Source organism: Stenella coeruleoalba (assembly GCF_951394435.1).
Source record: "Stenella coeruleoalba genome assembly, chromosome: 9".
NCBI classification, from domain to species: Eukaryota; Metazoa; Chordata; class Mammalia; order Artiodactyla; family Delphinidae; genus Stenella; species Stenella coeruleoalba.
The window spans coordinates 84,860,122-84,875,784 of record NC_137155.1 but is presented as its reverse complement, the minus strand read 5'-3'; the positions used below and the strand labels follow the sequence as shown (position 1 = coordinate 84,875,784).

At 45.3% G+C, this 15,663-nt stretch overlaps 1 protein-coding gene across 1 annotated transcript in view; it reads left to right on the top strand.

Annotated features, from left to right (window-relative positions):
• PLXNA4 (plexin A4) overlaps positions 1–15,663 on the top strand; it is a 393,937-nt gene that overhangs the window by 231,184 nt on the left and 147,090 nt on the right. The window contains exon 4 of the mRNA XM_079931118.1: positions 10,989–11,120. Within this exon, the coding sequence (XP_079787244.1) occupies positions 10,989–11,120 (132 nt within the window). The remainder of the gene's footprint in view (positions 1–10,988; positions 11,121–15,663) is intronic.

Genomic DNA, 15,663 nt, shown 5'->3' with positions numbered 1-15,663 from the left:
TCATAGATGCTGGTGCCATGAGGTAGCCCTTTTATTCTGTGACATACACATGCTCCCTTGAGCCTTGCTCGGGGCTGGGCTGATTCCTGGTTACACTGCAATCAGTTGGCCAGATCTCCCGGGAAGAAGGAAAAGAGGCCTTTGCACACGTCTCTGCTATAGCATTTGCTGTTTGACCTTATTTGTGTGAAATCTGAACCCATCAGGAAAATGGCCTCCCAGAGGGCAGGGCTGAGACTCACTGTTCTTCTCCAGAGGCTGGCTCGGAGCCTAGCCTGGGCATTACATAAATGCACGGTAGATGATGAATTGAGTGTGGACTGTCACTCTGTCAAGGGACACACAAGGTGAGGATGTGGGTTCCTCCTTGGCGTCGGCCTCAGAGTATAACATCTTCTAAACACGCAAATTCACATTAGTGGCTTCTTTATATTTTCTACCTTAAAAAAAAATCAATGTCTATTTTCACTATTTCTCACCGCTTAGTTGATCCACAAGTATCATCTATGCTGCATAAAATAGTAAATCGTATTTGTCTTAACGTGTACGGTAATGCATCTTGTTTGTTCTAAGCTGTCACCTCCCAAGCCTCGGGGTGGCCCCTGTGATAGTGGTTGAACGACAGCCACTGGCCACTGTGTCTCCTTTCATCTCAACTGGTCTTCGTGGCCTGGGGGAATCTTTCCTAGGCTGTCCTCGAGTCGCAGGCATCTGGATTGTTCTAACTTATCAGGGGAGAACTGACTGTGATTTTTCTGTGTCCAGGTGAACTTGGCCAGGAGAATGGCTTCTGTTTGCCTCTTTGCCCCTGGAATCCCATTTGAAAGCTGCCTGATATTTTGTCAGCCTTTTTTGGCCGCCGTGGAGTATTGGCAGCAGTGAATGATGACAACTGAGCTCTTCTTTTTTGATCCTGCCTCTTACCTTGATCTTACCTTGATCAGCTCAGAGTCCATCATCTGATTGGTAGAATGTGGGGTGTTTTAGACAGAGGGAGTTGATCATTTATGTAGTAACTACTTACTTTTCCCATCTGTAGTGAGGTACAATTGACAAATAAAAATTGTATATATTTAAGGTGTACAACTTGATGTTTTGATATATTATATATTGGGAAATTATCACTACAATCAAGATAATTCACATATCCATCACCTCACATAGTTACCATTTTCATTCTTTGTGTGTGTGTGTGTGTGTGACAGGAACACTTAGAATCTACCCTGTTAGCAAATTTAAAGTATACAGTATTGTATCATCATAGTCACATTGTCGTACATTAGGTCTCTAGAACATATTCATCTAATAACTGAAACTTTGTATCCCTTGACCAACATCTCCCCATTTTCCCCTCCCCCTGGCCCCTGGAAACTGCCATTCTACTCTCTGCTTCTAGGAGTTGGACTACTTTGGATTCCACATATAAGTGAGATCATGTAGTATTTGTCTTTCTGTGTTTGTCTTAATTCACGTTGCATAATGTTCTCCAGATTCATCCATGTTGTTGAAAATAGCAGGATTTGTTTCTTTTTTAAGGCTGAATTATATACATATAATCACATTCTTTTATCCATTCATCCACTGATAGATATTTAGGTTGTTTCCATGTCTTGGCTATTGTGAATAATGCTGTAATGGAGATGGGACTGCAGATATCTCTTTGAGATACTGATTTTGTTTCCTTTGGGTATATACCCAGGAGCAGAATTGCTGGATCATATGGCAGTTCTAGTTTTAGTTATTTGAGAAACCACCCTACTGTTTTCCTTAGCGGCTGTACCAATTTACACACCACCAAGAGTGTACAGCCTTTCCCTTTTCTCCATACCCTCGCTGACATTTGTCAGTAACTAATTATTGAGCACCAACCGTGTCTTGGGTACTGTGCCAGGCATTGGGGCTGTAGCACTGAATACAACAGGCATGGTCTCTGCCAACATGAGACTTGAAGTCCCAGGTCTATTTACCCAAATACAGCTCCTCCCCCGACCCTCAGTCCCCACAGAGGATGCGCCGTCTTTCTGTAGTTCATTTCCATCATTGGCCTTCTTGCTGTTCCAAAGAGCTTAGGATCAGCTGTAATGTCCTTTCTCCTTGCTCCAGACCCATTTATAAAAAGTATTAAGGAGGACCTTCAAGATGGCAGAGGAATAAGACGTGGAGGTCACCTTCCTCCCCACAAATAGATCAAAAGTACATCTACATGTGGAACAACTCCTACAGAACACCTACTGAACACTGGCAGAAGACCTCAAACTTCCCAAAAGGCAAGAAACTCCCCATATACCTGGCCGTGTGGCTGACAGGGTCTTGGTATTCCAGGCAGGTGTCAGGCCTGAGCGTCTGAGGTGGGAGAGCCGAGTTCAGGACACTGGACCACGAGAGACCTCCCGGCCCCACGTAATATCAGTAGGTGAGAGCTCTCCCAGAGTTCTCTGTCTCAACGCTAAGACCCAGCTCCACTCAACGAACAGCAAACTACAGTGCTGGACATCCTATGCCAAACAACTAAAAGGCAGGAACACAACCCCACCCATTAGCAGACAGGCTGCCTAAAATCATACTAAGTTCACAAACATCCGAAAGCACACCACCAGACGTCCTGCCCACCAAAAAGACAAGATCCAGCCTCATGCACCAGAACACAGGCACCAGTCCCCTCCACCAGGAAGCCTACACAACCCACTGAACCAACCTTACCCACTGGGGGCAGACACAAAAACAATGGGAACTACAAACCTGCAGCCTGTGAAAAGGAGACCCCAAACACAGTAAGTTAAGCAAAATGAGAAGATAGAGAAACACACAGCAGATGAAGGAGAAAGGTAAAAACCCACCAGACCAAACAAATGAAGAGGCAATAGGCAGTCTACCTGAAAAAGAATTCAGAATAATGATAGGAAAGGTGATCCAAAATCTTGGAAATAGAATAGACAAAATGCAAGAAACATTTAACAAGGACCTAGAAGAACTAAAGATGAAACAAACAATGATGAACAACACAATAAATAAAATTTAAAATTCTCTAGAAGGAACCAATAGCAGAATAACTGAGGCAGAAGAATGGATGAGAGACCGGGAAGATAAAATAGTGGAAATAACTACCGCAGAGCAAAATAAAGAAAAAAGAATGAAAAGAATTGAGGACAATCTCAGAGACCTCTGGGACAACATTAAATGTAGCAACATTCGAATTATAGGGGTCCTAGAAAAAGAAGAGAGAAAAAAGGGGACTGAGGAAGTATTTGAAAAGATTATAGTTGAAAACTACCGTAATATGGGGGAGGAAAGAGTCAATCAAGTCCAGGAAGCGCAGAGCCCCATACAGGATAAATCCAAGGAGAAACACACTGAGACACATATTAATCCAACTATCAAAAATTAAATACAGGGCTTCCCTGGTGGCGCAGTGGTTGAGAGTCCACCTGCCGATGCAGCGGACACAGGTTCGTGCCCAGGTCCGGGAAGATCCCACATGCCTCAGAGCGGCTGGGCCCGTGAGCCATGGCTGCTGAGCCTGCCCGTCCTGAGCCTGTGCTCCGCAACGGGAGAGGCCACAACAGTGAGAGGCCAGCATACTGCAAAAAAAAAAAAAAAAAAAATTAAAGACAAAGAAAAAATTTTAAAAGCAGCCAGGGAAAAGCAACAAATAACATACAATGGAATCCCCATAAGGTTAACAGCTGATCTTTCAGCAGAAACTCTGCAAACCAGAAGGGAGTGGCAGGACCTATTTAAAGTGATGAAAGGTAAAAACCTACAACCAAGATTACTCTACCCAGCAAGGATCTCATTCAGATTCAGTGGAGAAATTAAAACCTTTACAGATAAGCAAAAGCTAAGAGAATTCAGCACCACCAAACCAGCTCTACAACAAATGCTAAAGGAACTTCTCTAGGCAGGAAACACAAGAGAAGGAAAAGAACTACAATAACAAACCCCAAACAATTAAGAAAATGGTAATAGGAATATACATATCAATAACTACCTTAAATGTAAATGGATTAGATGCTCCCACTAAAAGACATAGACAGGCTGAATGGATACAAAAACAACAGCTGCATATATGCTGTCTACAAGAGACCCACTTCAGACCTAGGGACACATACAGACTGAAAGTGAGGGGATGGAAAAAGATATTCCATGCAAATGGAAATCAAAAGAAAGCTGGAGTAGCAATTCTCATATCAGACAAAATAGACTTTAAAATAAAGACTATTACAAGAGGCAAAGAAGGACACTACATAACGAACAAGGGGTCAATCCAAGAAGAAGATATAACAACTGTAAATATTTATGCACCCAACATAGGAGCACCTCAATACACAAGGCAAATGCTAACAGCCATAAAATGGAAAATCAACAGTAACACAGTCATATTAGGAGATGTTAAGACCCCACTTTCACCAATGGACAGATCAACCATAATGAAAATAAATAAGGAAACACAAGCTTTAAATGGTACATTAAACTAGATGAACTTAATTGATATTTATAGGACACTCCATCCAAAAACAACCGAATACACTTTCTTCTCAGGTGCTTATGGAACATTCTCCAGGATAGATCATAACTTGGGTCTCAAATCAAGACTTGGTAAATTTAAGAAAATTGAAGCCGTATCAAGTATCTTTTCCGACCACAACGCTATAAGACTAGATATCAATTATAGGAGAAAAACTGTAAAAAATACAAACACATGGAGGATAAACATATGCTACTAAATAACCAAGAGATCACTGAAGAAATCAAACAATACCTAGAAACAAATGACCATGAAAACATGACAGCCCAAAACCTATGGAATGCAGCAAAAGCAGTTCTAAAAGGGAAGTTTATAGCAATACAGTCCTACCTCAAGAAACAAGAAACATCTCAAATAAAAAACCTAACCTTACACCTAAAGCAATTAGAGAAAGAAGAACAAAAAAAAAAAACAAAGTTAGCAAAAGGAAAGAAGTCATAAAGATCAGGTCAGAAATAAATGAAAAAGAAATGATAGCAAAGATCAATAAAACTAAAAGCTGGTTCTTTGAGAAGATAAACACAATTGATAAATCATTAGCCAGACTCATCAAGAAAAAAACGGAGAAGTCTCAAATCAACAGAACTAGAAATGAAAAAGAAGTAACAACTGACACTGCAGGTATACAAAGGGTCATGAGAGATTACTACAAGCAACTATATGCCAAGAAAATGGGCAACCTGGAAGAAATGGAGAAATTCTTAGAAAAGCACAACCTTCTGAGACTGAACCAGGAAGAAATAGAAAATATAAACAGACCAATCACAAGCACTGAACTTGAAACTGTGATTAAAAATCTGCCAACAAACAAAAGCCCAGGACCAGATGGCTTCACAGGCGAATTCTATCCAACATTTAGAGAAGAGCTAACACCTATCCTTCTCAAACTCTTCCAAAATATAGCAGAGAGAAGAACACTCCCAAGCTCATTCTACAAGGCCACCACCACCCTGATACAAAAACCAGACAAAGATGTCACCAAAAAAAGAAAACTACAGGCCAGTATTACTCATGAACATAGACGCAAAAATCCTCAACAAAATACTAGCAAACAGAATCTAACAGCACATTAAAGGGATCATACACCATGATCAAGTGGGGTTTATCCCAGGAATGCAAGGATTCTTCAAAATACGCAAATCAATGCAATAAATCATATTAACAAATTGAAGGATAAAAACCATATGATCATCTCAATAGATGCAGAAAAAGCTTTCGACAAAATTCAACACCCATTTATGATAAAAACTCTACAGAAAGTAGACATAGAGGGAAGTTACCGCAACATAATAAAGGCCATATATGACAGACCCACAGCCAACATTGTTCTCAATGGTGAAAAACTGAAACCATTTCCACTATGATCAAGAACAGGAGAAGGTTGCACACTCTCACCACTGTTATTCAACATCGTTTTGGAAGTTTTAGCCACAGCAATCAGAGAAGAAAAAGAAATAAAAGGAATCCAAATTGGAAAAGAAGAAGTAAAACTGTCACTGTTTGCAGATGACATGATACTATACTTAGAGAATCCTAAAGATGCTACCAGAAAACTACTAGAGCTAATCAGTGAATTTGGGAAAGTAGCAGGATACAAAATTAATGCGCAGAAATCTCTTGCATTCCTATACACTAATGATGAAAAATCTGAAAGAGAAATTAAGGAAACACTCCTATTTACCATTGCAACAAAAAGAATAAAATACCTAGGAATAAACCTACCTAAGGAGACAAAAGATATGTATGCAGAAAACTATAAGACACTGGTGAAAGAAATGAAAGATGATATAAACAGATGGACAGATATACTATGTTCTTGGATTGGAAGAATCAACATTGTGAAAATGAGTATACTACCCAAAGCAATCTACAGATTCAATGCAATCCCTATCAAACTACCAATGGCATTTTTCACAGAACTAGAACAAAAAATTTCACAATTTGTATGGAAACACAGAAGACCCCGAAGAGCCAAAGCAATCTTGAGAACGAAAAACGGATCTGGAGGAATCAGGCTCCCTGACTTCAGACTATACTACAAAGCTACAGTAATCAAGATAGTACGATACTGGCACAAAAACAGAAATATAGATCAATGGAACAGGATAGAAAGCCCAGAGATAAACCCACGCACATATGGTCACCTTATCTTTGATAAAGGAGGCAAGAATATACAATGGAGAAAAGACAGTCTCTTCAGTAAGTGGTGCTGGGGAAACTGGACAGCTATATGTAAAAGAATGAAATTAGGACACTCCTTAACACCATACACAAAAATAAACTCAAAATGGATTGAAGACCTAAATGTAAGGCCAGACACTATAAAACTCTCAGAGGAAAACATAGGCAGAACACTCTATAACATAAATCACAGCAAGATCCTTTTTGACCCACCTGCTAGAGAAACAGAAATAAAAACAAACAAATGGGACCTAATGAAACTTAAAAGCTTTTGCACAGCAAAGGAAACCATAAATAAGATGAAAAGACAACCCTCAGAATGGGAAAAAATATTTGCAAACGAAGCAACTGGCAGAGAACTAATCCCCAAAATACACAAGCAGCTCGTGCAGCTCAATATCAAAAAAACAAACAACCCAATCCAAAAATGGGCAGAAGACCTAAATAGACATTTCTCCAAAGAAGATATACAGATTGCCAGCAAACACATGAAAGCACGCTCAACATCACTAATCATTAGAGAAATGCAAATCAAAACTACAACGAGGTATCACCTCACACCAGTCAGAATAGCCATCATCAAAACATCTACAAAGAATAAATGCTGGAGAGGGTGTGGAGAAAAGGGAACCCTCTTGTGCTGTTGGTGGGAATGTAAATTGATACAGCCACTATGGAGAACAGTATGGAGGTTCCTTTAAAATCTAAAAATAGTACTACTATATGACTGAGCAATTCCACTACTGGGCATATACCCTGAGAGAACCATAATTCAAGGAGTCAGGTACCACAATGTTCATTGCAGCTCTATTTACAATAGCCATGGAAGGACGTGGAAGCAACCTAAGTGTCCATTGACAGTTGAATGGATAAAGAAGGTGTGGCACATGTATACAATGGAATCTTACTCTGCCATGAAAAGAAACAAAATTGAGTTATTTGTAATGATGAATGGGTCTAGAGACTGTCATACAGAGTGAACTAAGTCAGAAAGAGAAAAACAAATACTGTATGCCAACACATATATATGGAATCTAAAAACAAAAAAAAAAGGTTCTGATGAACTTTGGCGCCAGACAGGAATAAGGACGCAGACGTAGAGAATGGACTTGAGGACAGGGGATGGGGCAGGGTAAGCTGAGACGAAGTGAGAGAATGGCATGGACAAATATACACTACCAAACATAAAACAGATAGCTAGTGGGAAGCAGCTGCATAGCACAGGGAGATCAGCTCGGTGCTTTGTGACCACCTAGAGGGGTGGGATAGGGAGGGTGGGAGGGAGATGCAAGAGGGAGGGGATATGGGGATGTTTGTATATGTATCGCTGATTCACTTTGTTATACAGTAGCAACTAACACAACAATGTAAAGCAATTATACTCCAATAAAGATGTTAAAAAAAAAGTTTTAAATAAGACCAGTCATGACACTAGTGCGTGGGGAGTCCCCCAGTTCACACTTCTCCATGCAGAAATGTGTCTTTTTCTGTCTCTAAGTTGGTCCTCTCTCCATGGCCAAAGTGCCCAAAATCCCATGGAGACTCATTATTTTTATTTATTTATTTTTTTTGCGGTACACGGGCCTCTCACTGTTATGGCCTCCCCCGCCGCGGAGCACAGGCTCCGGATGCACAGGCTTAGCGGCCATGGCTCACGGGCCCAGCCGCTCCGCAGCATGTGGGATCCTCCTGGACCGGCACGAGCCTGCGTCCCCCACATCGGCAGGTGGACTCCCAACCACCGCGCCACCAGGGAAGCCCAGAGACTCATTATTTTTTAACACCTTTTCATGTGGAACCTTGTCAAAGTCTCTGGGAAGATCTAAATAGCTCATTGGCAATCTCTGAGCTAGGAATCGGGAAACCTGGGTTCTAGTCGTGACTGTCATTGGTTTATCACCGAACTTTGGAAGAGACACAGAACAGCCCCAATCTCAGTTTTTCATTGGTGAAACGAGAATGATTATGCTGGCAGTCAACATCATAAAAATTCTACAACCATCAAATGAGACGCTGTTATTTAAGAATAACATTCTCAGCAAGGTATAAAACAAAAGTATAAGGGGTAATTATTTTGAAAATTTACAGCAGCATCTTTTTCATTCATATGCACGATTCTTTCCCTAAAGGACTGCAGTAGATAGACATGGTTCCTCCAGCACTCCCAGGGTGATGCTTGTTCAACAGTAACTACTTTCACTCCTAGAAGAGATGCAGGTTTATAGAACCAGTAGGACCTGGCTCAGCTTTTGTTGGTGTAGTATTTAAGTGCACTGAAGAGTGGACTCTGGAATTGGTTGGACCTTGGCAGGGGTTGAGGCCATGCCGATCGCTAAATGTGTGACCATGAACAAGGTATTAAACCTCTCTGTGCCTCACCTGTAAGTGGGATTTTAAGGCTTATTGGAATAAGGCTTAGTGGAATATTAAGGCTTCATGGAGTTATGAGGTTTAAATAAGAGGGTAAATACACGTAGAATGCCTAGAATCGTGCAGGACGCGTAGCAGCCACTCAGTCGCTAGCAGTTCTTGTTCTTATTCATGTAGTGGCCCAAGAGCCAGCAGCTGGTCCAGCCTACCTAAGTTTTGTGATTGCCCGTCATTCAGCACATCCACCGTAAACTCTTTGATTCATGTCTTGTGTGAGACTCTCTCAGCAGATGGGTGAATGGATGCTTTCCTTTCTGTTTTCTGAAACAAGTAGTGGATTGGGGTGGGGTGATGTGAAGGGGAGAACTACCTTTTCTTTTTTTTAAAGGTCTTTTATTTTATTTTATTTTTATTACTTTTTTGGCTGCGTCACATGGCTTGCGAGATCCCAGTTCCCTGACCAGGGATCAAACTCGAGCCCCCTGGCAGTGAGAGCGCTGAGTGCCAACCACTGGACCGCCAGGGAATTTCCAGGAACCACCCTTCCAATGACTGATTTCCTGCCCTGGCAGAATGGGCAAGGGTGGGGGTCATACCCCCCTCCTGCCTCCTTGGGCCTGGGAAAACTTGCCCCATTGGTGCTCCCTGGTCCCCCCCTCTGTCCCTGCCCGGTTCACCTAGTTTCTTCTGACGTCCGCATCCAGCACATCAGCTCACCCTACAGAGCAGGGACGTTGGAGCCAGATGATCGCTCAGGCACTGAGTCCAATTTCCCGCGGGGATCAGACCACGGGGCACTGGGTGGGACTCCATTCTGCTAGCATCCCCGAGGGGCGCTTGCTCCTGCTGGCAGCCTTAAGGGGCTGGAGACCAGCCGGCCGTGCAATATCACTCTCGTGCTGCTTCTCCAGGGGTGATTCACAGCTGGGGATGAAGCCCGGCTGGGCTGGGGGCCAAGGCCATCACCTCGTGGTCAGACTTGGGTGGTAATCCCAATTGGTTTTGCATGAGCTCCCATTTCATTCAGATTAAGGAAGGACCTGGCCAGGGCAGACAGCTGGTGGCTTGGGAGTGGGGACGGAAGGAGGAGGGCTACTGGAATCCAAGGCATTTAGGTTTTCAGGGCTAAACATATCTTTTGTTAATTCCTTCACCAGTTTGTTTGTTTGTTTTCATTGCTGTTGCTGTTGTTTTCCTGAGCTTAATGGGAAATCTGCAAAGAAGAGTTTGAACTGCATTTATTTCTTCATTTTTAAAATAAATATTTGCCAAGTGCAAGTGTGTCAGCTTCAGGATTGGGGATGACTGGCAGAAGCCTCTGGAATTGTGCAGGCTGGAGGCCGCTGCCTTTAGTGGGAAGTAAACATGAAAGCCATCAAGGAACAGGGTCCCTCGTGTAACTGGAGTGGTAGGAAAAGCATGGACTCCAGGGTCAAACTGGATTCTCATTCTGTCACCAGATTTGATAGCTCAGGCCAGTTGTTTAACGTATTGCATCTCATCTTCCCCATCTATTCTATCAGTATATCAGGTAGGACTTTTGATGTTGCAGAGAACCTTTTCATTACGTTAACAATAAGGTAATATGCTGAGTAACTAGAAAGGCCCGTCCTCTTCTCCAAAGATGTACAAGCAAGGCCTCAAAGACTCGAGCCTAAGGCATAGTGAGCCAGAGAGAACACCAGGTTCTTGGTGCAGCCCGGCTTGGTCTCCGCCTCGTCCCTTCTCTTTGCCATTCCCAACGCGAGGCCCCTGGTGGGCGTGTGCCGCTCCTGAGCCTTCAGGCCTGGCCTCTGGGAGGCAGGGCTCACCTCCTCCCCCTTGCCTGTGGGAGGGGCCCCGGGCGGAAGCTGGACCGCAGGCCACGCAGGATCGGAACTCACACCACCTCTCCTCTTCCTCTTCTCCACAGATCCGGGTAGATGGGCCCAGGGGCAATGCCCTCCAGTATGAGACGGTGCAGGTGGTGGACCCCGGCCCCGTCCTCCGGGACATGGCCTTCTCCAAGGACCACAAGCAGCTCTACATCATGTCGGAAAGGCAGGTAAGGCACGCTGAGCTCTGTCAGACATTTGTCTTGCTGCTAAGGACTAGCCTGTGGCTCCGTGGAAACCTGCAGGAGGCCGGCTGCAGAGAGGGGATTTGATTTATTTGACTCAGTGTGTATCCTTTCCGTTATGCTGCCTGGGGACAGAGGCTGAGTGCGCCGAAACAGGGAATAAAACCTCCCACATATCAAAATATCTGTGAGTCAAGAGCAAATCCACTGACTTCAGAGTGATGGTGTGCGTAGGTGCAGGGCCAACATTTGCTCTCGCCTGAAGAAACATGGTACAGATGCCCAAGTTTTTGGTCCCGATTTCCCTACACACTGTATAATCTCCTACCAAGGTCACCTTCCTGGACCCTGGAGGTCTATGGTGGGCAAGGATTTGTCGCCCAGAAAAACTTAGTTGACGGCACATCATGGAAGAGTCAGATGGAGATTCAGAAGACAGGGTCTATGTGTATGAGATGAGATGCTGTAACATGTGTCCCGAGGCTTCGTGTGTACCTGGAACTCTAACATGGAACCTCCAGCAGATTCCATGAGGCCACACCAGGCAGAAGAGATACGGTGTGAGGATTGGTATCAGCTGATGTGCAGTAGGAAGTAGCAGAGTTGGATTTGCTTCTGGAACTCAGCTGAGAACTAAGTTCTTCAGGGGTCCCTGAGGTCAGACCAGGACGCATACCTTTGCAGCGGGCAAAGGAGTAAATTTCGCCTTGGGAATTGCATCCATTTCAGGGTATTTCCTGGGGCGCCCTAATTCACAGCCCGCAGTGTTCCACCCCACAAGACACACCCCACCCCAAGTGTGGCTTCGCACTGCCATGCCTCTGCCCCTGTGGCCTCTCTGGAGGATGGGTCATTCTGGGAGCCGTCCTCCCCGCCCATGAATATGTATACATTAGCTCTGAGCGGCAAAGGCAGATTCCCCCGTCTGATTCATCTTCATTAGTGAGGCCTGAACTCCCCAGAGGACCTTGCTGACAGAGTCTGTTGTTCTGCCTGTTCCCTCTCTGCAAAGTGAGGGAGATAAATACTGCATTATGCCGCCCACAGGGCCTGTGCGTTATGCCTGGGCAGCCCACAGCAGCTCCACCCTCCCCAAGAGCTCGATGACATCTTCTCATGGCGAGGGACCCCCCCATCCAGCCACACTGGGACCCCTTGTGGTGCCCTCGCTGAGGCTGCCGTGATGTGAAGCCGAGTGGGGAGCACTTTATCCCAGGAGTCGGGACTGGTATGAAGCTGCTCTTTTGCTTTCATTTCTTACTCCTTTTCCATGAGGCCCACACTCCCCCTCCCTGCCTACCTCTAAGGCCCTAGACACTGAGGGGGAAGCAGCTTTCCCTGGTGGAATGAAGTCTTTGGAGAAGACCCAAGACCTCCACAGGCATTGAATGTTTCAGGATTTCTTACGTGACCTGAAAGCCAGGATTTCTGAACCTGGGACTTAAAATATCTAAGGACTTCCAAAGAGGAAAATCGAAAAGCTGTGTGGAGCCCCCTCTCATTGCTGAGTTGGGATTCTGAGGTTCTTTTTTTTTTTTTGGCTGTGTCAGGTCTTAGTTGCAGCACACGGGCTCTTCGTTGCGGCGTGCAGGCTTCTCTCTAGTTGCGGCGTGCGGGTTTTCTCTCTCTAGTTGTGGCGCACAGCCTCCAGGGTGCATCGGCTCTGTAGCTGTGGCCCACGGGGTCCAGAGCCCTTGGGCTCTGTAGTTTGCAGCACGCGGGCTCTCTCATTGAGGCGCACGGGCTCAGTAGTTGTGGCACGCTGGCTTAGTTGCCCTGCGGCACGTGGGCTCTTAGTTCCCCCGACCAAGGATGGAACCCCCATCCCCTGCACTGGAAGACGGATTCTTTACCCCTGGACCACTAGGGAAGTCCCGGGGTTCTGAGGTTCTTGATTTCACCTGTCCCACTTACCTAAGAGCACGGTCAGTGGTCAGTACCCATTCAGGCTTGACAGCGAGGCATGCTGGGAGCTCTGGATTATGGGCACGCTGGGAAGGAGAGGAGGGCGGGAGTGGATAGAGTTTGGGCCGTTATCCGCTATGGGGCCCTCCTCATAGGCCTGCCACCCGAATCCCAGTCCCAAGACCCTGACATCTGGGCCAACACTGGCGTCCACTGGGGTTGCAGGTTCTCTGTGGGGAGGGTAATATAGCAAGATGGGTAATCAGACTGACCTTGGTGTCAGGATATCTGAGCACGAACCTTGGTCCTACCATTTACTAAGTGTGACCTCAGGGAAGCTCCTAACCTCTTTAAGATTCGTTGTCCTCAGCTGGAACATGGACGTAATGATAAAAGTCACTGGCGTGGTTGCAAGGACCTAGTGACATAATGCATGTAGTCAGCACGATGCTAGCCTGGCACAGCGTAAGGGCTTGGTAAGCGGAGGCTCCTATTCTTATGACGTTGCGCCGGGAGCGTCTGGAACTGGCTGTGTGTGGAGTCTGGCAGGTGGTGGCACTAAGATTCTGGGTGATCTATCGGGGGTGGAGCACAGGAGTCCAGGTCAAGGCCGAGGCAGGCTCCTCAGCAGGGATCCAGGCCCAGTGGAGAGCAAATCAAGAAGCCACAGCCTGCAGTTCTGATGGGGCAAGAGCAGCCTGGTAGGTCTATCTGGAGAAATACCAGGCCCCGGGGCTTCAGGACTAACGCCTACCAGCCTCCATCGGCCGGTGGGTGAGTCCCCGCCATGACGGATCAGAACACTTTGCGGGCTGGGACTGCAGGCTGAGGGAGTGTGCTCGGCCCTGATGTAAGCTCTGCCTGAAAGGTGCTTCACTTCATCATCTAATTTTTTTCTTTTCCCTTAAAACTTAGCTCTGCTGTCACACATTCAGTGAGCTACTCCTGACCCGTGCTTCACACCTCTACGGTAGCTCTTCTCAGACTGAGCTGTGATGACTTTCTTGTCTTTCTCTCCTAGCAGACTGACAGCAGCTGGAGGACAGTTCTATGTCTTCTTCGTCTGCCTAAATCTCACCTTATAGGCCTGTGATAGTTATTTGATGAATGTACAGGTGAATGAATGAATGAATGAATTCCCAGTGTCTTCACACAACCAGAATTAGAAAAGAGAAGAACTGATATGAATGACTTATTGCTTATCTTAATTCCCAAGTTTGAACTTATATGATTAAAAGACTATACTTTAGATAAAGAAAGCATTCCCCCAGGCTTCAGTCATCTGTTTATCACTGCCATGACTTTTGCCCTGTTCTGAGCTATTTTTTGCTTTGTGTTTTCATTTATATAAACTTGCTGGTTAAACTTAAATAGCCTACTTTAACTATCTCTTAAATAATAATATCATACATCTGATGTGATAGTCATATATAATATACCTAATTGTGATATTGTGATTTATAATAAGAACTATGTATTCAGTCTTCATCCCTATTTCTGGCACAGAGCTACCACAGTCCTTGGAATTTCCTGAGTGATAAAAGCAATGGGAGCTATCACTACAATTATTTGCAGGCTGAATAATTCTATAGCCGGGATACTGTTTCTGTTGTTTTGGATGTGTGAGTTCCTCTCTATTTCTTGTCCAGCAAGTGCTCCTTTCTATGTAGTACGCTTTTTCTTGGAGTGGCTGAGTGCGCCCTGCTAGGTATCAGTGTCATTTTGTCAGGGTCTGCCTGTCTCTTGCAGTGCCATATTATGTTTCTGTCTTTTTGCTTTTCTTCTGCGTGACTCTGGGTATCTCCCTAGGGTGTGTGTGTGTGTGTGTGTGTGTGTGTGTGTGCGCGCGTGCATATATGGACACACACACACACACACACCTTCCCCTGTGTCTGTCTCTGTGTGTCTCCATCAGTCTCCTTGCTTTGTACATGTCTGTGTGTATGTATATGGTATATATTTACTACAACTGCAGTACTCCCAAGGGAATGTCTATACACACTGAAACCAGTGTGATAAAAACCTGCCAAACTGATGGGAGGGAAGTGAGAGGAAATGTCAGCAAGGCAGACAAACGAGGAGATGAGGTAGCAGAGCCCGGGCTGTCCTCAGGTGCCCTGGAGCAACCCACTGCGGGGGGGAGAAGCAGCTGTTCCCACCACAAGGCGAGGCTCTTCTTTGATAGGCCCCAGAGCAAGTGGCAGATTTCTCAGTAAATTGCAGCATCCCTGCCATCCAGCACACCACCTCTCCCCCGCCTGAGAGCCAGAGGCCTTAAGCACATGCTTCTGCTTTTGAGGTGCACTTTCAGTTGTGTCTGGGCCAAAACTATCTCTCACGGCGTTCTTTGCTTTACTGACTCCTGTTGACAGTGGGTCAGCTTCCAGGTGCCTGGGGACATCACAGCCTGTCGCCCTCATGAGCCAGTGGCACTCCAGTCCTAGCTGTGAACCAGGATACAGATGTCTGCAAGGGCTGAGGAGGTGGATCCAGAGGTGGGCCCACCTAGGAAAGCAGGGCCAGGCAGGGGCTGCTCTCCTTGGCTCCAGCATAGTCCCGCAGTGAAGTAGTGAGGGCCATCTTGCTTTGTAACGAATCACCCAGGCCTGATTCGTTCATTCAC